The 24,551-nt window shown below is 40.1% G+C and overlaps 1 protein-coding gene across 20 annotated transcripts in view; it reads right to left on the bottom strand.

Annotated features, from left to right (window-relative positions):
• The window catches only part of grid1a (glutamate receptor, ionotropic, delta 1a), a 492,444-nt gene that overhangs the window by 401,203 nt on the left and 66,690 nt on the right, over positions 1–24,551 (bottom strand). For 17 of the 20 annotated variants that reach the window (XM_073928587.1, XM_073928578.1, XM_073928576.1 and 14 more), the window contains one exon: positions 4,412–4,567. Coding sequence is in view for 3 of the 20 variants with exons in the window: in XM_009293104.5 (XP_009291379.2) it covers positions 4,412–4,567; positions 12,524–12,602 (235 nt within the window). In the remaining 17 variants the exon portion in view is untranslated. Of the gene's footprint in view, positions 1–4,411; positions 4,568–12,523; positions 12,899–24,551 lie in introns of those variants that run through there. The other 3 variants (XM_009293104.5, XM_021467422.3, XM_001333551.9) reach the window with 1 other exon arrangement.

The raw sequence follows: 24,551 nt of genomic DNA, 5'->3' as shown, positions 1-24,551 counted from the left end.
TAGATTCAACATCTGCATCATCAGATGATGCTGCATCTGCACATCTACATTAATCCAACCCTAGTTAGGACACGTGGTTACAATGTAACTCACCTAATTTTTACGTTCGTAAAATTTATATTATTTGCTAATTAATAACCTTATGTGGAACTTGGAACCTGCGTCTCATTTCGGAGTCTGCTGCTATCCACCGGAGGTTGCATTTCGGTCACGGGCGCATGCTTTGAGAGCCTTTCTGAATAAAATATGCAGTTCTCCACCAAGGTAACCTGTGGTGCTGAAATATAATTAGCTAAACTGGCAGTAGGTGGGTTAAAAGTACCAAAACAAATATTCTACTCTCAATATTCAAGTAAACCGATAAAGGAAAATAAAACCCACACACTGACTGGCTGTCTGTATGTGTGTGTGTGTGTGTGTGTGTGATGCAGTCGCACAGCTGTAATGAGTAATTAGACCATGCAGGTGAGATAAACACACAGCTGGGTCCTCACATTACACACTCTCACCTGAGCCACAGACTCACACTGCGTGTCATCTCTCCACGGACAGGATCTTAAATCATTTTATTGACTGGTAGGTAAAAGGCTGGGACTATGTCATGCCAAAAGTGTATGTGTGTTGCTGATAGAGGAGATTAAGTGGTTGTTTGTGTGTATGTGTGTGTGCGCGTGTGTATATTTGACAGGTGAGAGTTTCTTCTCAGTAGGGTGAATGCGAGCTAAAGAGCAAAGTGAAAGGTCATCACCACTCGACTGTCACTCAAAACCAGGGAGGCTAATCGATCTCAGAGCCCCTGGAAACCTGAGAGAAGTGCAATACTCAGTGTCCTCAGGATGCGCAATCATTCTCACTGTCAGCTCTAAATACCGTGGGGCCAGATTCACCCAAACACACTGTTTAAAAAGTTTTGCCACTTAAATATATTTTACATTCTCAAAAAAAAAAATTAAAAAATTAAACGTGTGTTTTCTTAATATACTTAATATAATTTTATTAAATTTGACCTAGTAAAGGAAACATTTACCGTTGTTTACATTAAAGCTTTAAAAACTCTATTGATATAACCTAACAAATCGAACAAAATTATGTAAACAAATTGAATAAAAACATAAATTATTAAATATTTACTAAAATATCTGAACAAATAGCTAAAAAGCTCAAATAAATTAATAAAAACTACAATAGCTGCTTAATTATACTAAAAGAGCAATGTCCTTAACCCATTAAATGCCCCACCAAGAAAACTAAGTTTAGATTGCTTTTCTTAACCCCTAATGTCGCTAGTTAACACACAATGCATTTTTATTTTAGCCCATGCCATAATTTCTAAAATATCAACCTCTACCAAATGGTTGATGTGGCGGTTTATGGTAAAAGTACCGAAATCAATACATATACAATGAAAAATCTGAAAATATAAAGTATAACAACAAATTAATTTAAAATTAAATCAAAATCAAAAATGTGTGAACACTAAATCATCTTTATATTTTGTAGTATGCCATAAAATATTTCAGATTCTCATTTAACATGTTTTCTTGTAGTTGTTTTTTTACAATAAAGTGTAATAGTGCAACAGGATTACGTTTGTTTGATCTTTTTTTAAACCAAGAATGCTGAGTGTAAATCATTATTTAAAAAATTCATTCATTCATTTTCTTTCGGCTTAGTCCTTTTATTAATCCGGGGTCACCACAACGGAATGAACCACCAACTTATCCAACACATTTTTACGCAGCTGCTGCCCTTCCAGCCACAACCCATCTCTGGGAAACATCCATATACACTCTTTGACACTCATACACTACGGACAATTTAGCCTATCCAATTCCCCCGCATGTCTTTAAACTGTGGGGGAAACCAGAGCACCCGGAGGAAACCCACGCAAACACAGGGAGAACATGCAAACTCCACACAGAAACGCCAACTGACACAGCGGAGGCTCGAACCAGCGACCTTCTTGCTGTAAGGCGACAGAACTACCTACTGCGCCACTGCGTTGTCAGATCATGCAAACTTCACACAGAAATACCAACTGGCCCAGCCGAGGCTCAAACCAGTGACCTTCTTGCTGTGGGGCGACAGCCCTACCTACTGCACCAGCAAACTTTAAATGACTTTAACCGTCATTACTTAAAACAGTCAAAATATAGTCAACCATTCAAGCAGTTAAAGGGTAGTAAATAACGAGATAACTTGAATTCCTGAATGTTATTTTCTTTACAAAACCAAGTTACTTAACTCTTTATTGAGAAAACTGTAAGTTTCTTAATTATTAAATCTTATTTATTCACATCTATTAGGCTGTTTTTAAATATTACCCACTACAGCATAACTCTATATACTATTAGAGCACAATATATCGTTTTAGCATCGATATCGTAAGGTGAGCATCCATATAGTCATATCCCAAAAATATGGAATGCTGGGTCTGAATTAAAGTTGAACAGAATTGTATTAAATTAGTGTGTTTATGCGGAATGTATATGATTTATGAAAAAAAAAAATATTTCCTTAGAATTGTTGTCTTGTTTCTAGTCCAAAATATTTCAAAGCGAAAGCCAGATAATTACACTTACGTCACTAGCAGATAATTTTGCCTGTTTAAAGGTAAAACTCCTAATTTTGACTTATTTCTTCTGACAATAAAACAAAACAATGTCTTTACATAAGAATTTTTAGATATTTGGTTTAAGTTAGAAAAAGTGATTATTTTCAGCACATTTTTAGACAGGATTTTTTATGCATTTTTTAAGAAAGGTTTTGATTATAATCGGTGCTTGTACACAGCTATATTTAGCTTGATTTTTTTAGTAATAAGATATTTAATTAGATAATTAGATATTTGTTTATTTATTTTTTGGAGTGGCCTGAGAAAAAATAGATAAATCCTTAATGTTGAGCCCTGAAAAGTCATGCAAAACATTGTAAAAGCACAACTCATTTGTTCATGGACATTTTGCAAGCTCATACACAACACACAAAAAAAGTGTAATGAATGAGTAGGTATGTGGGCAAAACACAAAATCTTAATCAAATAATTTTAGCATACCAAAGTCAAATTTATGCATTTAAAATATAAATTCCCAACAACAATATTGTAGCTAGTGAAAACGGCAAGTGGCAAGTAATGTTGGAAAACTACTAGCCAAAGTGGCTGCTGATCAAAAAAGTTAATGTCCAGCCCTGATTATGACTTTTAGTGCTTGTTCTAACAACTTATTTAAAACGAGTTGAAATAACTCAACTCGAAAGTTGAAATAAATAATTTTTTGAAAGGGCAAATTAATTATTTCATGTTCGATCCACTTAAATTTGTAAAAACATTTAAGTTGTTGGGACAATATGAATGAATTATGTGGAAGCCAGCATTTTTTACAGCATACTGTGGCTGTGTACAAACACACACGCACACACATCATAAAATTAATGGTCCATTAAAAACACATTATGCCAAGTGCTGAATTCTGCTAAACATGTTGCAACATATAGAGGTATTATTATTATTATCATTATTATTATTATTATAACTCAATGTCCACGAATGATTTGAGCAATTCGGCCATCCGCAATTATTCCGGAACCTCCACCAGAGCTACAAAACTATATGTTTTGAATTTATTTTCATGAAGCCAGCCACTAGACTATTACTTTTCAAAAATAAAGGTACAAAAGCTGTCAGCTTTTCAAAAGCGACACGTCTGTACATGTTGGCCCTAAGATAAACACTTTAGCTACTAATATGCACCTTTAAGATACCAATATGGAACCTTACAGGTACAAACCGCTTGAAAAGTGGCAGCTTTTGTGCAGTCCCATTATTCCTATGTATGAGTGAATGACAGAAGTTAGTCACGATAATAACTGTTTATAAAATGCATCTCCGGTAGCAGCGATCAAACCGAGAATTGCTTGAACGAGGAACTGAATGAAAATGTCTGAGCCGGACAGATGATGACAGCTGGCCTTCACGCTTGATAACATAAATCAAGTTCTGCTCCATTCATACATCAATGTCTGCTGATCCAGCTTGCCAGTGTGACACAAACACCCTCAGCATGTTAGCACATATGTCCTCAGCACATTCCCACACAAGTTTTCCTCCACTGGATTCCCATTCCAAGAGGTGCCTGTTTTCGCCTCCATTTTGATTGAAAGGCAAGGAAAAAGATTCTAAAAGAACTAAAGACTCAGAGCAGAGAAATCACCACTATAAAGCCCTGGCGATATTTTCCACAGGAATGGAAACTCCAAACCTGCAGCTATATCTACAGTGTTTGTTGATGTCAAAGCCTCATGAGAAGGGCTGACGGTATTGGGAAACATCTCAAGCAAACGGATTGGAGAGAAAGATAAAGAAGGACAGCGTGGTTAATCGATTGCTGAGAGATCTCAGTCACTCACTCACCTTCCTGTACCGCCTGGAAGGGGTTGTTGGGCTCGATGAGCTTGATAGAATGGGTAATCCTCTCGCTCTGGAGGATGTCGTCGTTCAGACTCAGGTCTGAAATGGCGAGCTGAAAAACCTCATCGTCCCGTATGGCGTTCTGCTCGAATATAGCTCCTGTTAGATGAAAGAGAGCATGCGTCATTAAAATATCATTTCGAATGAAAGCAATTCTTCCAAACCTTATTATTAAATGACGAAAAAATGAAAAGGATGGAAATTCATACCATGTGTCAAAAAAAATATATATATTATTCAACTTTTGCTGCATGTGACTACTAGAGCTGTGCGATTTAGGGAAAATATTTAATTGTGATTTTTTTAACAGATATTGCGATTTCAATTTATTTTGCGATTTAATTTTGTAGTCAAACTTTAGCTCAATAATCTTCTTACTGCTAAAACGCAGTGTTATTTTAAAAAAAGATATTAACTCCAACAGTTATTCAGATTTGTTTTTAAATATTTAAAAATTAAACACTAATGTTTCTATAGAGCAAACAATAAACACAAATAAAATTAACTGACCTTTCTGTAAACAAGTTCAACTCAAAATAGAGAGATAGTATAGCTTATTAAAAAAAGTGGCACTGTAAAATGGCAAAAATTTGTGTTCGGCAGAAGTGTGTATCCCCTATCCAGCATTTGGATGAAGTTTTTAAATCCCTTTTTAGTCACTGCATTAAAAGGCACAGGTGGTAAAAGTTATGGTGTAAGTTATCTCTTGGTGCCTTTGTGATATTTTTCATATAATGTAATAGCCGCAAACAACTCTGAGATTGTAGTTTGCTGTTGCGTGCTACTAGATTGAGTGTCATTGTCATAACTTTTAGTTGACTTTTCAGCCCCCTGTGGTGCTTTTCTTAGGTGCTGGTTGTTGTATTTCTTTGTGCTGTGGCAACAATTCTGCAACAGCTCTTACAAATGATCTGTTTTTGTTTGGTGTCTGATTTTGAAACCAAGATATTTACATATTACTGACGTGCTGTTTTTCTTTGATATGAATTCGTATATTAATGCTTCTGAAGTGGCAGATGCCACTTGTCCACGCTTTTCTGTTTGTATGTTTTTTTATTATTATTATTTATTGTGGGTGTTCCGCATAGTTTGGGTGCGCAATTTTGATTGGGCAGAATGAAAGCGTGCTCACTCAATTGGCTAGTAAGGCACACAGTTAACACAGATGGCAGTCACGCATTTGCTCTGGGTGGAGGAAAATAGATAATACATATTTCATATCAAAGCCTCTTGCGATTACCTTATCACAACATTTCAAATCCCAGTTGTGATTCCATTTCGATTAATCGCACAGCCCTAGTGACTACTGTTTCAAAATTTGGGTTGACCTTTTAGTTTCTGGAATTTTCTTTCAAAATAACTGAGACAAATAATTTTGAATAATAAAGTTGTGCAACAAATATTTAGAGAAATCACAAGTATATATGTGTACAGAGTTCACTATGTTTCGTTGCTCCAAGTTATTTTTAATATTGTTTTTTTATTAGTTTTTGAAGTTATTTCTGGTCTACTAAAAAAGCAATTTGCTCATATGTTTTAGTCAATGCTACCTCACTGCAATTCATAACTTTTTGATTTAATGGCTAATTTGTATGAATTAGTACAATATCATTCATAAATTTTTGTATGAATAACATATCCCCCAATGACAGTTGGGTGTCATGCCCAGTGGTGTAAAGTAATTACAAATTACTTTACAAAAACTATATTACAAAAACTCAAATTACAGTAATTGAGAAGTGTTTTTTCGGGAATTGTAATTTGCTAAGTAACTTTAAAAACGTGTGCTTTTACTTCACTTGAGTACACTTTTAGTGCAGAATCTGTACTTTTACTCCACTCTTTCTTTAAACCTGCAGTCACTACTTTATTTATTCTCATCTATGGGGATTGGCTGAGTAGAAAAATCAGACCTGCGATTCCAGCAATTCAATCAAATAACACATAGAATTTAAATGGCATTATACTCGACTACCTGAGGACATGGGTGCTTTATAAATGCAGCTTCACCAGCATGGACCCCCACACACTTTGAGCTAGACTTTATTGTAAGAATAAAAACGGATGGTGAGGGAACAGTGGGATGAAGAAGAATGGAAGTAAGAGGATAAACAGTGAACAGGTAGGTAGAATGATTGGGGAAACTCAGAGTGGGGGTCTCTGTAATATTTTGCTAGAGTGATTGGACTCTTTGATTCAACCTAGGAAGCTTATAAGGGGAAGGGTTATGAGGATTGTTAATGGGAAGCAAGGAAATAAAGCGAGAAAGGGTGGTTTCATGAGAATGAGAAGAACAGTGCTAGAGGGCTCGTCTGCTTTAAATTAGTTTTAGGGAGTAGGTAATTGGTTAAGGAGGCAAAGTGAAGCGTGGTCCAGCTGTCGAACCATTGTTGACAAGTTGACTCCAAACTTGATGCATTAATAGTGTTTAAGAAGATGTTCAAAATCTTTACATACAATGACCCAGAGACTGTTTAGACCAGGGGTGTCCAAACTTGGTCCTGGAGAGCCAGTATTCTAGAGAGTTTAGCTCCAACTTGCTTCAACAAACCTGCCAGGAAGTTTCTAGTATATCTAGTAAGAGCTTGATTATCTGGTTCAGGTGTGATTGATTAGGGTTGGAGCTAAACTCTCCAGAACACCAGCCTTCCAGGACCGAGTTTGGACACCCCTGGTTTAGACTGTATGTCACTGATGAGAAGATTAAGGATGTTTATGATCACTAAAATTGCCAAATGGCCATAAATTAGAACTAAATGCACTACAGAATGTTATGTTTACACATCTCTGCACACATCATATGTAAACGCATCAATCTTTTATAGCATAATACTCACTACTTTTGAGTACTTTTAAAAAGGTTACTTTTTACTCATACTTTGTGTAATATTTACAACAGATACGTTTTATCTACATGCACTACATTTTTGGTTAAGTCACGGTACTTCTGCTTGAGTATGATTTTACAGTACTCTTTCCACCACTGGCCACGCCTCCTTTTTAAAATTCTACATTTCTATATGACTGAACTTGAATTCATACAAAATATCCACTAATGTGACAAAACACAAAACAGTTGCGTTTTCTCATGACATCAGGCTTGTTTTAGAATGAGCAAAATAATGACTCCTCATTGCACCCAATTCTTTAAAAAACTTCCCAGATTTAAGTTTAAAGGAAGTTACTGCTAAAGCATCATGAGCCACAGGAAAAAGTTGGATTACTTTTCTAATTACCTAGGCATAACATATTTACCAGCAGATAAAATTTAACTTAACTTCAACTTCTTCACCTGTCAATAGCCAACAGCATTTCAGCACCATGGAGAGCGCACATGCTGGAATTGCAGTAAATATTCTATACGCATCCCTAATTTGTCAAGGGCGTTTCACAGCCTGTAGAAACACAGTGGGTTGTAAGCCTAGGGGATGATCTTTTATGTCAAGGGGATCTTATACGTGACGAGCTGCATCCGTGGCAAATTTGAGCTGTTGTTAGAGTTCTCTGTCTCCTTGAAAAGTCGTAAAATTTGGGAAGTGGACAGAGCATTCAAAATATCCCAGACTGATGAATGGAATGGACAAATGATAATGGTAAAATGCCCCTAATGCATGGCTATTACAAAATAAATAACTCTCTATGAAGTATTGATTTAAGAAAGTTGTTTTAGCATCCTGCTGGTAGATTAGCTTAAAGCTTCTACAAATGAAAATAATCAGTCTAACAGCAAGACAACCACTGATGCAATATTGCAAATAATAATACTAATTCCACTCATTTGCATTACAAATGTTTTGAATGGCAAAAGGCTTTTAAAGTTGCTTTGATATGAAAAGAAAGAGTTCTGTTGCCATGGTCAATGGTCAATTAAATGAGAGAACATCATTCAGTGTTACGATTCAATGTCCGGAACTGTATAATTGTAGTATTATCAAGTATTGCTGCTGTTTTTATTAATGATTTATTGATTGATTATTGCTTCTTTTTTACATATAATAAGGTTTTTATTTTATTTTAGTTGAAGTATTAGTCTGGTTGCACGGTGGTTCAGTGGTTAGCACTGTTGCCTCAAACAAGAAAGTCTCTAATTCGAGTCCCTTTTGGGCCAGTTGGCATTTCTGTGTGGAGTTCGCATCTTTGCTGTTGGCGTGGGTTTCTTCCGGGTGCTCGATTTCCCCCACAGTTAACATGCGCTATTGGTGATTGAGTAAACTAAATTGGGCGTAGTGTATGAGTGTGTGAATGAGTGTCTATGGGTCTTTCCCAGACAGTACTTGGTTGCGGCTAGAAGGGCATCTGCTGCGTAAATCATATGCCAAAATAGTTGGCGGTTCATTCCGCTGTAATGACTCCTGAAAAAGAGACTAAGCCAAAGCAAAAAGAAATAATGAATGAAGTGTTAGTCATTTGTTTGTGTGATTTTGTAATTTCTATTAGCTTTATAAAATCTGTCTACATAGCTTTAATTTGAGTGTGTATGTCTGACAGTGCATGTGCAGGAACTTCTCCATTTGTGCCATTTTAAAACATTCATTCATTCATTTATTCATAATTTTTTTTTTTTTTTTTTTGCCTTAGTCCCTTCAATAATCTTGAGTGGCCACAGCAGAATGAACTACCAACTTATCCAGCATGTTTTAAGCAGCGGATGCCCTTCCAGCTGCAACCCATCACTGGGAAACATCCATACAGTCTCATTCACACATACACAATGGCCAATTTAGCAAACCCAATTCACCTATAGAGCATGTCTTTGGACTGTAGGCGAAGCTGAAGCACCCGGAGGAAACCCACGCCAACACGGGGAGAGCATGCAAACTCCACACAGAAATGCCCAGCTGAGACTCAAACCAGCAACCTTCTTGCTGCGAGGCGACAGTTTTACAATAACTAAAATACAAAAATAACTAAAATAAAATTCAAAGAAAACTGATTAAATTAAACAACAAATCTACTTTGCCAAATCTATAAAGCCTATAATATAAAATACAACTTATAATCAAACTTTAAAATCACAACAGTGTCATTTCGTACTCTATCAACATGATGTTGGTAAACTGCAGGGCTTATGCCAACATCCATAGCACTATGACCAGATTCTTTCAACAACGCTGTCATTTTTGTTGTGTGCTTCATTTGTTGTTGTGAGGAAACACGCATGGTGCCTTGATGTTTGTTAATTGTATCCCAGCAAAGGTATTTACAAGTTAATTTTACTCCTGAGCAAGTAAAAAGTTGGCTGCACTTTACACAAAAGCCTATGTGGAATTCAGAAACCAGTGGGTCACTAATTACTGAACTCTATATGCCCTAAAATGCCTATTTCAACAAATCTGATTTTAGTTTTATGCTTTAAGTTTTTTGTTGTTGTTGTTGTTGTTGTTGTTGTTGTTTTTTCTGGTTTTCACATTTTATCGATAGGACTGTAGAGAGTATAGAAAGGAAAGCATGGGGAGCAGAGAGAGGGGAAGGATCGGCATAGGACCCTCAAGGCAGGAATTGAACTTGTGTCACTGTGAACACCAGAGTGGCATGTGTTGACGCATTAACAACTACGCCATTGGCACTGAATTATGGTTTAAGTTTAGTTGACTACACCAACCCTGTTCCAGAGGGTCATGTTCTAAACATTTATTCATTCATTCATTTATTCATCCATTCATTTTCCTTTCCTTACTCCCTTTATTCATCAGGGGACACCATAGCGGAATGAACCACCAACTTATCCAAAATATATTTTACACAGCGGATGCCCTTCCAGCTGCAACCCAGTTCTGGGAAACACTCATACACTCTCATATGCACACACTCATACACTACGTCCAATTTAGTTAATTCAATTCACCTACAACTCATGTCTTAGCTGTGGGGGAAACCGAAGCACTCGGAGGAAACCCACTCGAACACAGGGAGAACATGCAAACTTCACACAGAAATGCCAACTGACCCAGCTGGGATTTGAACCAGCGACCTTCTTGCTGTGAGGCGAGGGGACAGTGCTAACCACTGGGCCACCGTGCTGCCCATTGTTCTAAACATAGCAATTTATTATTTTGTTGTTTACAGATGAATCCTTGACATAATATTGCATAGACCGATTTAAGCGTTGACTTCAAATTACTGAGTAACCCATAAAGTGCTGTTTCGCTAACAAGCCCTTGACACGAGGAAATACAGCTTAGTATTAAATCAGAATGTGTCTGGACACAATCAATAAGGCTGATTTGTGCAGGACTATAAACAGTGACCCACCGATGATATGACATATTGAGATCAAGGCGACAGTGATAAAATGCACAGAGCAGCCAGCTTGAAGTGCCAAAGGTGTAGGAGAAGCAAATAGGGCTTTATTTATTTACATGCACGGTTAGCCATCAACAAACAGCCACTGAGGCTTCATGCCGTGCACTGAGGCAACAAAAGTATGCTTGTATTAATCACTTTGCCAACACATGCGGGTCAAAGACAGCTGAGGATGTTTAAGGTTATGGAAAGGAGAAAGCTTTTTAAAGTCAAGCTTAAATAAAATGTACAAAGCATTTATACACAATGTGCATCTATGGCAAAGCTGAGCTGTTTTGATCAGAGTTTCCTGTGTCCTTCACATTCTCAGAAAATTCAGAAGCCTGAATGGCCATATAATATACCCCAGACTGATGAATTTAATGGAACAATACTGGGATAATGTGGGACAATGCATAATGCATGAGTACTTACATGAATAACTGGATACTAATCAAAAATTAGTTTGATTAAATGAGTCGTGAGGTAATCGAGGTTAAAAATTATATACTGTAATACTTCCCTTATGTTTCATATATACTTACGTTATGTTACATAGTGAATATATTTGTATATTTTTTTTCAATTATGAATAAAGGAATTTAATTTCATCATAATTTTAAGAATGAACAATTAAAATAAAAGGCTTCCTTTAAACTGGGACATATGAATCCCGCATTTGCCTATACAGTGAATACACAACTAAAATTATCACCTAAAACCACTTAGAAGTCAGATGTGATATAAAAAGAACAAAGGTAATAAAATCACTCAGACCAAAACATAAAATGTGTAGCAATAAAAACCTGAGAAGAATTCTAAGCGAACACTATCAGGCAATTAACAAGAGGTTACAGCATGAAATAACTGCATTCGGTAAAGGTTAATTTCGTTAGAAGTGAACGTTTATCTTTTGAAATTGTGTATGCTTCAACGTTTGGGGCTTAAATCGTCCTTCTTAAAAACCCAGCCCTCAAATCCAATTTGAGTGATCTTGGTGCTGAGGAGAACAGTCAAGCGCACCGGATGATGGAGAACGTCCACTGCATACAAAAGAGAGGCTCCCTACCAACACAGGAGCTCCAGAGACGCCGGATTCATGAAGGGTTATGGCTGATCACAAAAATATGACAATGGCCTGTCATTTAACGTAATATAAGCACATTGCTTTAAGTATCGCATTAAGGGATGTTTTAAGACAGTATTACCCATTCAGGTCTGCCAGTTATCCAATTCAGTTCCCAGCGTAAGTTACCGGAGACTACGGAATGCAGCATACTGACAAAACCCTGTCAAACTGGCGAATACAAACGATTTATGCGACAAAACAAGCGTCAGAGAGGAGGCTTATATCATTTACACTAAGAAAACACAAGAACAAGTTGAAGTTGAGTTAAGAACAGCGAGCGTGGACGAGAAGAGACTTGTCGCGCGCTCAGTACCTCATTGAACAGAATTAAAATTTCCGTCACGTTCAACAGAAAGTTCAGGCTTAAGGCTGGGGAGGGGTGGACCGGAGTTAACCCTGAAACAGACCGACAATAAACGTCTCGATTTGATTATACGTCTATCTAAAAGCATTCGTGAAGCCAAAGCGTTCGCCATCACCTAAAAAGCACTTTGTGGACCTGTTTGCCGGTAAGTTTATGGCATTTATCAAAAGGCAAACAGCTCAAGTAAGCCAAAACGCCTTCTATCAAGTCAAACACGCTTGCGAGTTTAAAACACAATGCGCTTCCGTGATTCAGCGCGTCTGTCCGAGTCCGTGCTTACCGATGTGAATAATGGAGTCCGCGCGAGCTGAGCGGCACTGCAGGATCCATAAGGAGAGGCTGATCACGAGCAACTCCATCTCCAGTTCTCGCCCCGGTGTATCATCCACGCGTCCGCGTCGCTTCAAAAATCCACTTCCAGAAAGAAAAGGAGCGTGCGCGCGAGCGACTGTGGAGATCAAGGATGCGTCACTTCTATCTTTCTCCAAGATCTATTAAAATTGAAAGTGAGAAAGGATATTCGCGGGGAAAAAAAGAGAAGCTCTCAGGGGAAGGAAAGCAGAAAAGGAGGGGTAGGAGAGCAAGGGAAACGACGGGGGTACCACGGTCAGAGGCAAAGCAACGAGTCCGCGCGCTCCAGCTCTCAGTGTGGTTTGGATACTGCTAACTGCAGCTCTGAGAGACCCCCCCTCTCTCTCTCCCTCACTCTCTCGCCATCTCAATGCTCGCAGTCTTTTGCGTTTCGCTGCACCACGTGACCGAAGAATCGAAAGATCGGAACGGGTACGGTAAAAACCAAGGAGAAATGAAATCCGCGCGCGCCGGAGAGAGTCGCCGCAGCGGAGTGGCGACGGGCGGTCTAGCGCAGCCCTATACCTGTGAAGTTCAGCTGAGCACCAGGAAGGGACATTTCCTCAAAGACTTATTGCTAGCCTAAACTATTCTTTTCCTACAGAGAAACACAAACCTTCACTCTGTCGCCTATCTGAACTCAGGGCTGCTGGAGGGAAGCAAAAGTTGCCGGTGCGGACGGTTCAAATTCTCCACAGAAGTTCGGCGCGCCGACAGCGACTGCAGAAGTGGGAGTGAAAAGAAAAAAGACAGCCATTTACCGGTGGATATTTTCCCCGGTAGCACCCTGATAAAAGAAAAGAAGCGGAGTCTGTAGGAACCACGGAACGAAGGAAAACAAGTGGGTGATTGAGACTGACAGTGAATAGTGAATGAACTGGCTAACGTCAAATACTATGGCGAATATGCATTTTAACAATAAAATGTTTTACACACAAGGTGAGTTGTTCGACTCTAGTCTGGCATCAGCTCATGCTGGAACAAATTATTTTTTCCTCAAAGAAAAACACGTCCATGGGACTCAAATCATGTTTCTTGCAGAAATTTACCGACATACTTTTTTTTTTTTACATTTTTCTCCATGCAGGATGAAGAATGATAACCTTCACCTTACAATTAAAGGATATTTCTTGAGCCGAAACTAGCAGAAATATCTCTTAATTGTTTGGTGAAGGCTGTCAGGTCGTCAGCGCGGACCAGTCGGACATGGACAGCGCCACAGCGCCCCTCTAGTGATTCTGGCGAACTGCCTCTCGCGGTGCTCAGAACAACTACAGATCATTTAATAATGAACTACGCAGAATTTTAACTTCCACTGAATGTATTATAAAGGTGATTGGCGTGTTTTTAAGTAAATGCCTGTTTTATTTTGTTTCATTTTCGTTTCCTCGGGTAATTATATAAAGCATATTTATGTCATTATTTTGCTCCTTTTGCTTCAATTAAAATTAGCTACCAAATTTGATAGATTACGAATGATTAACTAAGTAACTTGTATTGCAATAGATCCAGTGTAGTAGGTTTTTCACTTCAGTAAATTTATTCTTGGATGTGCCGAGTATGAAAATGTGTTAATGTTAACAAATATGTTAATAAACAAATATTTAAAATAAATATGTGAACCAATGGTGCTAATTTGATGGCATTTTTGGCATATGTTCAATTCAAGTTTATTTGTATAGCACTTTTAACAATATTTTTTGTTTTAATCTTATATAATAATACAATTTTAAATAATACCTAAACAATAAACTCATATAATAGAATCCATTACTAAACATACACTTTTGTTTTTGATTTTCTTTTCTTTTGTACAATGTCTGTAGCTTATTTATGTGGAGTTCAGCAGGCTATCTTTGTCAGGGTTGGTGATGGGAAATGGGGAAAAAGGAGCGAGGACTCAAGTGCAGAATAAATGGGAATTTATTAAATAATAAAAATAAAATAAAATGCAAAATAAACTACCCCGAGGGGGAAAACTTTAACAAAACAAATACATACAAACAGGACTGGGCAGGCTGACAAGGATGATGACTGGAAAAACAACAGGACAAGACTTCATACAACGACATGTGATGACGAACTGACACAGGACAGCAAAAGTGAGGGGTATATAAACTATAGAAGATTAACACACAAACAGGTGAACACAATTAACTAATAATGGGTTAACAAGGAGGGTGGGACAAGACAATAGACGGGAGAGCGCATGACACAGAGAGACAATACAAGCCATGCGCTCACATAACACAACAAGAACATGCAGCCAATGAGAGAACTCATTAACCGCATGTTCATGACAACAAACACAACACTGAAGCACACGACAAAAGCACGTGACCACAATGTAAACACCGAGCCACGTGCTTTGACAAGAGACGCAAGACACGAGCACACGATGAATGAAAACTCACCATGCGCTCACATATGCAGCATGCATGCTTCATCCCAGCGCCGACCAAAACCGAAACCAACAAGACTGAGACGCTGGGAATGAAACACCATGCTGCTGACAGACGAAAACACAAACACGAGTACAAGAGCGCACGCGTCTGAGGGACGCAGAGCGCGCACGCGGCCACGTCAAGCAGGAGCGCGCACACTCTGCGTACACCCACGACGGCGCGCGCACACAGAGACAGAAACAGGACCAGACATGAGTAGTGTCAAAGATCTGCCACCAAAACAAGAATTTACAAGATCAGAGTGGCAGAACCCTGACACTACCCCCCCCCCAAAAGGGACGCCACCTGGCGTCCCTAAAGGGAACATCCAACAAGGTACAAGACAGACAAGAAACACCACAAGACAACAAAACAGGCAACATCAACAAACACAAGACAGGGAGGTGAACAGGCAAGACATAAAGGGGGGGAGGGAGGGGAGCCAAGTCAGACCCAACACGACAAACAAGGGAGGGATGGGAGGGCAAGACAAGGGAGGATCAGTCCAGGGTGGGACCGGAGGAACTGTCCAGGGTGGGTCCAGCGGGTCGAGAGCCCTAGCAGGGAACCAGGGTGGAGCCGGAGGGTCCGTCCAGGGTGGAGGAAAGGAACACCAGGGAGGGGCAGGAGGGACGACCCAGGGAGTGTTTATGAGGGGAAACAAGACCAGAGGTCTGTGGGGGGCCGGCAGGGCAAGGAGCCGGGCTGGGACCGGCAGGGCTAGACGTCTGGTAGGTGCCGGCAGGGAAAGGAGCTGGGCTGGGGCCGGCAGGGCTAGACGTCTGGGTGGTGCCGGCAGGGCAAGGAGCCGGGCTGGGGCCAGCAGGGCAAGACGTCTGGTTGGGGCCGGCAGGGCAAAAAGCAGGGCTGGGGCCGGCAGGGCTAAATGTCTGGTAGGTGCCGGCAGGGAAAGGAGCCGGGCTGGGGCCGGCAGGGCTAGACGTCTGGGTGGTGCCGGCAGGGAAAGACGTCTGGGTGGTGCCGGCAGGGCAAGGAGCCGGGCTGGGGCCGGCAGGGCAAGGAGCCGGGCTGGGGCCGGCAGGGCTAAACGTCTGGTAGGTGCCGGCAGGGCAAGGAGCCGGGCTGTGGCCGGCAGGGCTAAACGTCTGGTAGGTGCCGGCAGGGCAAGGAGCCGGGCTGGGGCCGGCAGGATTAGACGTCTGGGTGGTGCCGGCAGGGAAAGACGTCTGGGTGGTGCCGGCAGGGCGAGGAGCCGGGCTGGGGCCGGCAGGGAAAGACGTCTGGGTGGTGCCGGCAGGGCAAGGAGCCGGACTGGGACCGGCACTGAGCGGTGCTCAGGGGCTGGAGCCGACACTGGAGGGCGCTCAGGGGCTGGAGCCGACACTGGAGGGCGCTCAGGGGCTGGAGCCGACACTGGAGGGCGCTCAGGGGCTGGAGCCGACACTGGAGGGCGCTCAGGGGCTGGAGCCGACACTGGAGGGCGCTCAGGGGCTGGAGCCGACACTGGAGGGCGCTCAGGGGCTGGAGCCGACACTGGAGGGCGCTCAGGGGCTGGAGCCGACACTGGAGGGCGCTCAGGGGCTGGAGCCGACACTGGAGGGCGCTCAGGGGCTGGAGCCGACACTGGAGGGCGCTCAGGGGCTGGAGCCGACACTGGAGGGCGCTCAGGGGCTGGAGCCGACACTGGAGGGCGCTCAGGGGCTGGAGCCGACACTGGAGGGCGCTCAGGGGCTGGAGCCGACACTGGAGGGCGCTCAGGGGCTGGAGCCGACACTGGAGGGCGCTCAGGGGCTGGAGCAACCCTCGCAGAAGAGGCCTTTCTCTTCCGCCTCCGCTTTTGGGTGCGGGTTAACCCTTGGGGGGAGGACATGGACTGGGAGATGGTGCTGGTGGTGGTGGTGAGAGGGGTCCATTCCCCCTCCAGGATCTCCCTCTCCATCCTCAGACAGGAATAGTCCACCACCTCCCAATACGTCCATGTCCCGATATCACCCAGCTCCTCCCAATCGAATGGCTCATCCAATCCAGCCAGAAAGATGTGGATGAGGGTGGTCTCACTGAACCCAAGCCCCCGGACTGCCTCGAGAAGATCCTCGGCGTAGATGCCAAAGGGGCGATGGTTCTGCCTGTGAGACAGTCCTCTGGCTGGGGGTTGGTCGATGGGTCCTTCATGCTGGGAGCAAGCTGGGCGCAGAAATAGTCCCATTTCCGCTGAGTCCTCTAATTTGGTCAGTTCGTACTGTCAGGGTTGGTGATGGGAAATGGGGAAAAAGGAGCGAGGACTCAAGTGCAGAATAAATGGGAATTTATTAAATAATAAAAATAAAATAAAATGCAAAATAAACTACCCCGAGGGGGAAAACTTTAACAAAACAAATACATACAAACAGGACTGGGCAGGCTGACAAGGATGATGACTGGAAAAACAACAGGACAAGACTTCATACAACGACATGTGATGACGAACTGACACAGGACAGCAAAAGTGAGGGGTATATAAACTATAGAAGATTAACACACAAACAGGTGAACACAATTAACTAATAATGGGTTAACAAGGAGGGTGGGACAAGACAATAGACGGGAGAGCGCATGACACAGAGAGACAATACAAGCCATGCGCTCACATAACACAACAAGAACATGCAGCCAATGAGAGAACTCATTAACCGCATGTTCATGACAACAAACACAACACTGAAGCACACGACAAAAGCACGTGACCACAATGTAAACACCGAGCCACGTGCTTTGACAAGAGACGCAAGACACGAGCACACGATGAATGAAAACTCACCATGCGCTCACATATGCAGCATGCATGCTTCATCCCAGCGCCGACCAAAACCGAAACCAACAAGACTGAGACGCTGGGAATGAAACACCATGCTGCTGACAGACGAAAACACAAACACGAGTACAAGAGCGCACGCGTCTGAGGGACGCAGAGCGCGCACGCGGCCACGTCAAGCAGGAGCGCGCACACTCTGCGTACACCCACGACGGCGCGCGCACACAGAGACAGAAACAGGACCAGACATGAGTAGTGTCAAAGATCTGCCACCAAAACAAGAATTTACAAGATCAGAGTGGCAGAACCCTGACACTCTTTTACACTGTTCTCTTGGATCAGATTTTTAAAGAAGAAATGAATAGTTTTATTCAGCAAGAATTCATCAAAAGCAACAGTAAATTGTAATGTTACAAACATTTTAAATAAATGCCATTTAGCTTTCTACTCAAAGAAGTCTGAAAGAAAATCCATTGTTCCTATATATATATATATATATATATATATATATATATATATATATATATATATATATATATATATATATATATATATTTATTTATTAAGCAGAACTGGAAATAATAAGAAATGTCCCAAAGCACCAAATCAATAATTTCTAAAAAATCATTTGACACTGACGACTGAAGCGATAATTGCTGAAAAATAAGCTTTCCCATTTCAGGAATAAATTACATTTGAAAACATATGTGGACGTCATCACCTTATCCGTGCAAACATTTGCTGCAGCTTAAAAATTAGGGAATCAACTAATGTTTTGGGTTTGTTCGTTTGTTTGTTTGTATTTTTGCATTGTGTTATTTTGTCGTTGTTTTTTAACACAACATTGTAGCATTGAATTAGCTTAACTTGTATTTAAATCAGACAGGCTTTTTGTCCCTATGTAGAAAATCACTCTCCCTCTTAATCTAATCAGCAACTAAAGCCTGTGGAGGTGGATATGTGGTTGTAATCCGAACTAATGATAATGAAGGGTTTCCTTGTGTTTGCTGAAGCATGTGGTTAGTACTGAATGCGATTCAGTGCTGATGGTTAATGGCACCCTCCATCGTAGAGCCTCTAGGTTAGATTAGTGTACTAATCTGTGTTTGGGCTCCACACTGCAGTTAGACTCTGGGTGTTAACATAATAAGAAAGAACAGTGCATGTCACAAAATATTTGGAGAGTACTAGACTCATGCTGCTGCGGGGACTTCAAAGAGGGGGTGGAGGAAAGAGCAAAGAGCAGAACCCAGTCAGCAATACGACAAAAACATCACTTTTTACTTGACTTGATTTCACTTGAATTTGTAGTGGTTTAATCACAAGGATCAATCACGTGTGTAAGGTTGCGTCAGCAATTCAAAGGTTATAAAAATGATAATCGCTCAAAAAGAGAAGGATCCACTATATGCTCATACTGACAACAAAATCCAATAATTTATATAAGAATCATTCATTCATTCATTTTCATTTAGGCTTAGTCCCTTTATTAATCTGGGATCACCACAGCGGAATGAACCGCCAACTTATCCAGCATATGTTTTATGCAGTGGATGCCCTTCCAGCTGCAACCCATCAGTGGGAAACACCCAAGCCTTATTTACACTACAAATGACTCACAGCAGCAAATCGACCGTTCATTTTAACGGAGACTTCCATTGACCTCCATCTACACAAGCGAAAGCGACCATTGGCGACCAGGTGATGCATGTCGAGCAATGCGACAAAGTTGAGAATCCTTCAACTTTATGCAAATGAAGAGCAACTTTCTTGAGCGACAGCCAATGGAAACACCTGTAGAGCTCACGCAATCCTCCACGTAATCCAGAGACGGTTGTATTTGTGCTGTATATACCAACACAGACCTGCGTTGGCAGCAGATCGCCAACCAGAGAGGCAGGCAGCTACAAAGTTGCTGCTAGTCTGAACGAGCCACCATAGACACACATTCACACACATACACTATGGATAACTTAGCTTACCCAATTCACCTATACCGCATGTCTTTGGACTTGAGGGGGAAACCGGAGCACCTGGAGGAGAACATGCAAACGCCACACAGAAAGGCCAACTGATCCAGCCGAGGCTCAAACCAGCGACCTTCTTGCTGTGAGGCGACAGCGCTACACTCTGTATGAAAATCACATAATCAGAATTTGCACCTGAGAGTGACAGATTTCAACACTCAAATTACCCAATGCATTCACGATGAACATGTTGGGTTTACTTTCACAGCAAGCTGCTTGTTTTGAAAGTGACTTCTACGTGAGCTGTGTTTTGTACTGTAAAACATTAGCGCAGATAAATACTTTTCGGTAACACTTTACAATAAGGTTCATTAGTTAATGCATTTACTAACATGAACTAATCATGAACAACACGTGTACAGCATTTATTAATCATAATTGAACATTTACAAATGCATTATTAACATCCAAGTCCATGCTTGTTAACATTAGTTAATGCACCATGAGTTGAACATGAACTAACAATGAACTACTGTATTTTCATTAACTTACGTTAATTAGCATGAACAAATACAGTAGTAAATGTATTGTTCATTGTTTGTTCATGTTAGTAAATGCATTAATTAACATTAACTAATGAACCTTTTGTAAAGTGTGACCTACTTTTCTGCTCCCAATATTGACATGAAGTCTGAATTCTTGAAATTTTGAAACAGAATGAGTTTTCCCATTCAATTTTGCTATTTTATCATATTTCTTTCTTTTTAAAGGCACTAAAGGATGTGTTTGACCACTGAGCTTGTGTCTCAATCATTTCAGATAGTGTTCTGAGAATCTCAGCTTAAAAGAACTACTATGTTAAAAAAGTTCTTTCCAAGGTCTTGCTTTTTTATCCCCATTCCACTGTTCCCTTTCCAATTTACAGACAAAAAGTTTAGAAAAACAATAGACAAAACTCTGATCACACCAAGGACAATAACTGTAACTTCAGAGGTGATCACAATTCATGTGCTGTTTCTTTATGAAAGTTCATTATGAACCACACTTTTTTTTCACTGAATGCAGTGGGGAATGTTGGACTCTTGCTGCACTGCCACATAATTATAGTTTACCTTATAGTTACCAGAACAGGTGAACAGGCCTGTAGGTTTGCGACTGCTTTGTAAACGTGGTTCTTCTGAATAAACACAAACACTGTCATCTAAATTTGAATGGACCAAACAAACAAACTAACATTTCACTGTCCTTTACTTGTTTAGGCCATATAATCTTTATAGTCTGCTTTTAATATTGTTCAGTCTCATCTTCAGGATCTAAAATTGGTTTTTAAATATGGATAAATCTAAATGAATTATTTTCACAAATTGTTCCACCCCTGTGCAGAACTAACCATTAATTACTACCCCCCAAGATGAACACATAAATTCAGTGTCCAGATATTAGTATTTAGGTTTTTTACTTAATCAAGAACTTTCCCTCAAAGCACCCATGGCAAATTTAATTGGATAATTGAGAGTTAAGCTTGGGTATACATTAAAATGCATCCTGCTTTTCTCTTAGATCTCTTAAACATTTTGTATCTGCAACATATTTACCATTGATTGAGTATGGTGATGTTTTATATATGAATGCTTCAAACAAATGTCTTGAGCCTTTAAACTCTGTTTATCACAGCACACTGATGTTTGTTACAGGTTGTCGTAGACAAACTTATCATTGTGAACTGTCTGCCAAAGCTGAGGTATCCCCACTGGATTACTCTGGTCTACAAGGCTCTCTGCAAGGGTCTGTGCCTTTATACCCAAGTTCCCTTCTTCATAAGTCAAGAGGCCAGTATGCCCTACGTTCAAGTGAATCTGATCATTTGACTGTTCCCCCAGTTCAAACTGAAATAGGAAAGCGAGCCTTTAGTTATGCTGCCCCCTCATCCAGGAATACTCTTCAGTTTGAACAGAAAATATCTGAGCTCATCCCAATCGAATCTTTTCACTCCAATCTTTTTAACAAACAACAACAAAGGTCCATTTCTCAGCGTATGTGTTTAAACATATTGTAATGTGGTATAGCTGAACAAAATATATATATATATATATATATATATATATATATATATATATATATATATATATATATATATATATATATATATATATATATATATTTTATCTTAACTTTCTATTTAATATTATTATTAGTTTATTTATTTATTTATTTTTATTTTTTATTATTTATTAGTTTATTTTATTTATAAATCTTGTGTTGTAGATCTCTTGGACAGGTCACCCTAGTAAATGAGATCTTGATCTCAATGGGTTTTTATCTGGTTAAATAAAGAGACATATATAACATTTCTGAAAAGTTAGATGGCCTCCAAACAAACTCGGATGCAGTTCAACTGAAACATGAACACTCCACAGAACGCTCAAGCAGCTGGTTTTTCTATACATGGCCGCAATGTTGCCAATTTTAGTCACTGGAAGCATGCCTCTTCTGTGTGTGCGCGCGCATATGTGTGTGTGTGTGCGTGTGTGTGTGTGTGTGTGTGTGTGTGTGTGAGAGAGAGAGAGAGAGAGAGAGAGAGAGAGAGAGAGAGAGAGAGAGACGGATAAATTCCTTTTGCCGACTCCATTTATTAGCTCATCACGAGTTCTCAATTGATAAAAATACCAACACATGTAAGCAACAAAGATGAAAAGCAACTGATACAAATATTCATCCATTCCTTCTGCAATCTGCCTATTAAACGGCCCTTAAGGAATTTGTTAACGATTTATTCATCAAACAGAATTTATTTTTTTAGTTCATGTTTGTGAAAAAAAATTGTATGCTGTATTCTGGATTCTCGCTGCATCCAAATAATTTGCAAGGGATCTTGATAAACTGACCATGATCTTAACATTAAACAAGAGCACTTAGTTCAGCACACAGCATTGATTTGGATGTTTCGTATATGCATAAAAGCATTTAGATTTGTTACATATCTAAGGTAGCTTTTTTAGTAAGGTAACTTTTTTTTGTTGTTCCAGACTAATCAAACCAAGAGAACCAAACCACAAGTAGTGCTAACACATACTTAAACTGGACAAGGAAGATTTTAAACCCTACAACCTCAAACCACTCAGCAGCAATCTACATTTTTTCACCCTCTTAGTATGTCAAACCAGTCATACTCTTCTTCATGCACTTTAAAAATCAACCCGAGGGATAAAAAACACGTTAAGATGATCAAACTATGACAATCAGAAAGCATCCAAAAGAGCATGACAATAACAAAACTAGCCTTAAAGGGTAAAATCAACACCTCAGACTCGGAGAGAGAGAGAAAAAAAGCTGTGGGCATGGAATAAATACCGAATATGGTGGAGATGAGGGGTGTTAAGCTGCTGTCCGACCACTTGTCAGAGATTTCACGAGCCGTGACATGTACATAATTAAAGCCGATCAAAGGGAAGCAGACATGTTTAGTGCCCTCAGCTCCCCTCCAGCTGTAGCCTCATTAGTGGACTACTATCACAAGAGGATGAAAACATTACAGTGCGTATTAACATTACACAAAAACACAAGGCTCTCAAACAACACATTGAACAGTCAGAGAATGCTGCTTAAAACTGAATTCGGTTTAACATTTGTAGTCTCATTTGGGTCGAGGACGTCACGTGCGGTACGATGGAACGGAAAATAAAAAACAGCAGAACATGGATCACTGCAAATTACAGAGAACAGAGCAACAAAAGAATTAGCATTGCTTAATGCAACCTTCAATCACACAAAACTCACCCCAGCGGATTCATAGTTTGACATTGTCAACATTTGTTCAATTAAGCCTAGCATTTTTTAGGCCATCTGTAAAATATTACATTTTCCGTCCCATAATGGATTCGGAGACATAAAAACGACTTTAAGTAAATAAATAGGCTTTAAGTCACGTTTAAACCCATTAGCCACCAGGCACTGTGCTGAGATGCTAATTTAGAGATAAGTGTCATTGATGGCCATTATTTGATTTTAGTTAGACATAGAATGGGAATAAGTAAGTGTAGGCTTGCTACATGTCACACTGGATAAAAGCAACGGCTAAATGACAAATTAGTAATTAGTAACACAGGGTAAGCAACAGACAACCAAGATTAAGTAGCTCTAAACATACTTGAGTTCTGTGGAGTCTTTTTAACGCAAAGCCTGTCAGCTCTTGTTAGGAGACTAAGCGCACCAGCGCAGGGGCTCATGCGAGAGCGTGGCGAACTGGTGGAGTGCGTGAGTAGAGCAAAGATATTGTCACATGTGCTCCAGTCAGTGTCCATTCAGTATGTGTGTAGCGCCCCCTGCCCTCTTAGGCTTTGTCCTGACCTAAGCTCTATAGGGTGGAGCACCGGATTCCTACAGTTTAGCCTCTCGACTATTATTTCACTCCCCCTAATCAGATACCACTATTAGAGATCTTCAATGAATAAGTAAGCAAAACAAATTAAGTTATAAACAAATAGAAATTTATTAATAAACAAAATAAAATAAATATGAGTATAGATGTATTGGTTATTTATATAGGTGATATTATAGGTATAAATATAATTATAATGCTATTTATAATAAGATATAAATTATTAATACAACCTTATATCAATACACAATAGATAAAACACTAATTGTAAAGTGAAACAGTTATTAACCTTCAGTTAGCAAACACAGTATGAGTATCCAACAACTGGACCCCAATCACTTAAGCAATAAGCATTTTACACTTTGGTGACTTGATGCACTTTTTAGACGCTCCCTTACTAAAACTGTAAATTCACC

The sequence above is a fragment of the Danio rerio genome, chromosome 17, assembly GCF_049306965.1.
Source record: "Danio rerio strain Tuebingen ecotype United States chromosome 17, GRCz12tu, whole genome shotgun sequence".
Classification (NCBI taxonomy): domain Eukaryota; kingdom Metazoa; phylum Chordata; class Actinopteri; order Cypriniformes; family Danionidae; genus Danio; species Danio rerio.
Note: the sequence above shows the minus strand (reverse complement) of the source record. Positions and strands in the feature narration are given on the sequence as shown.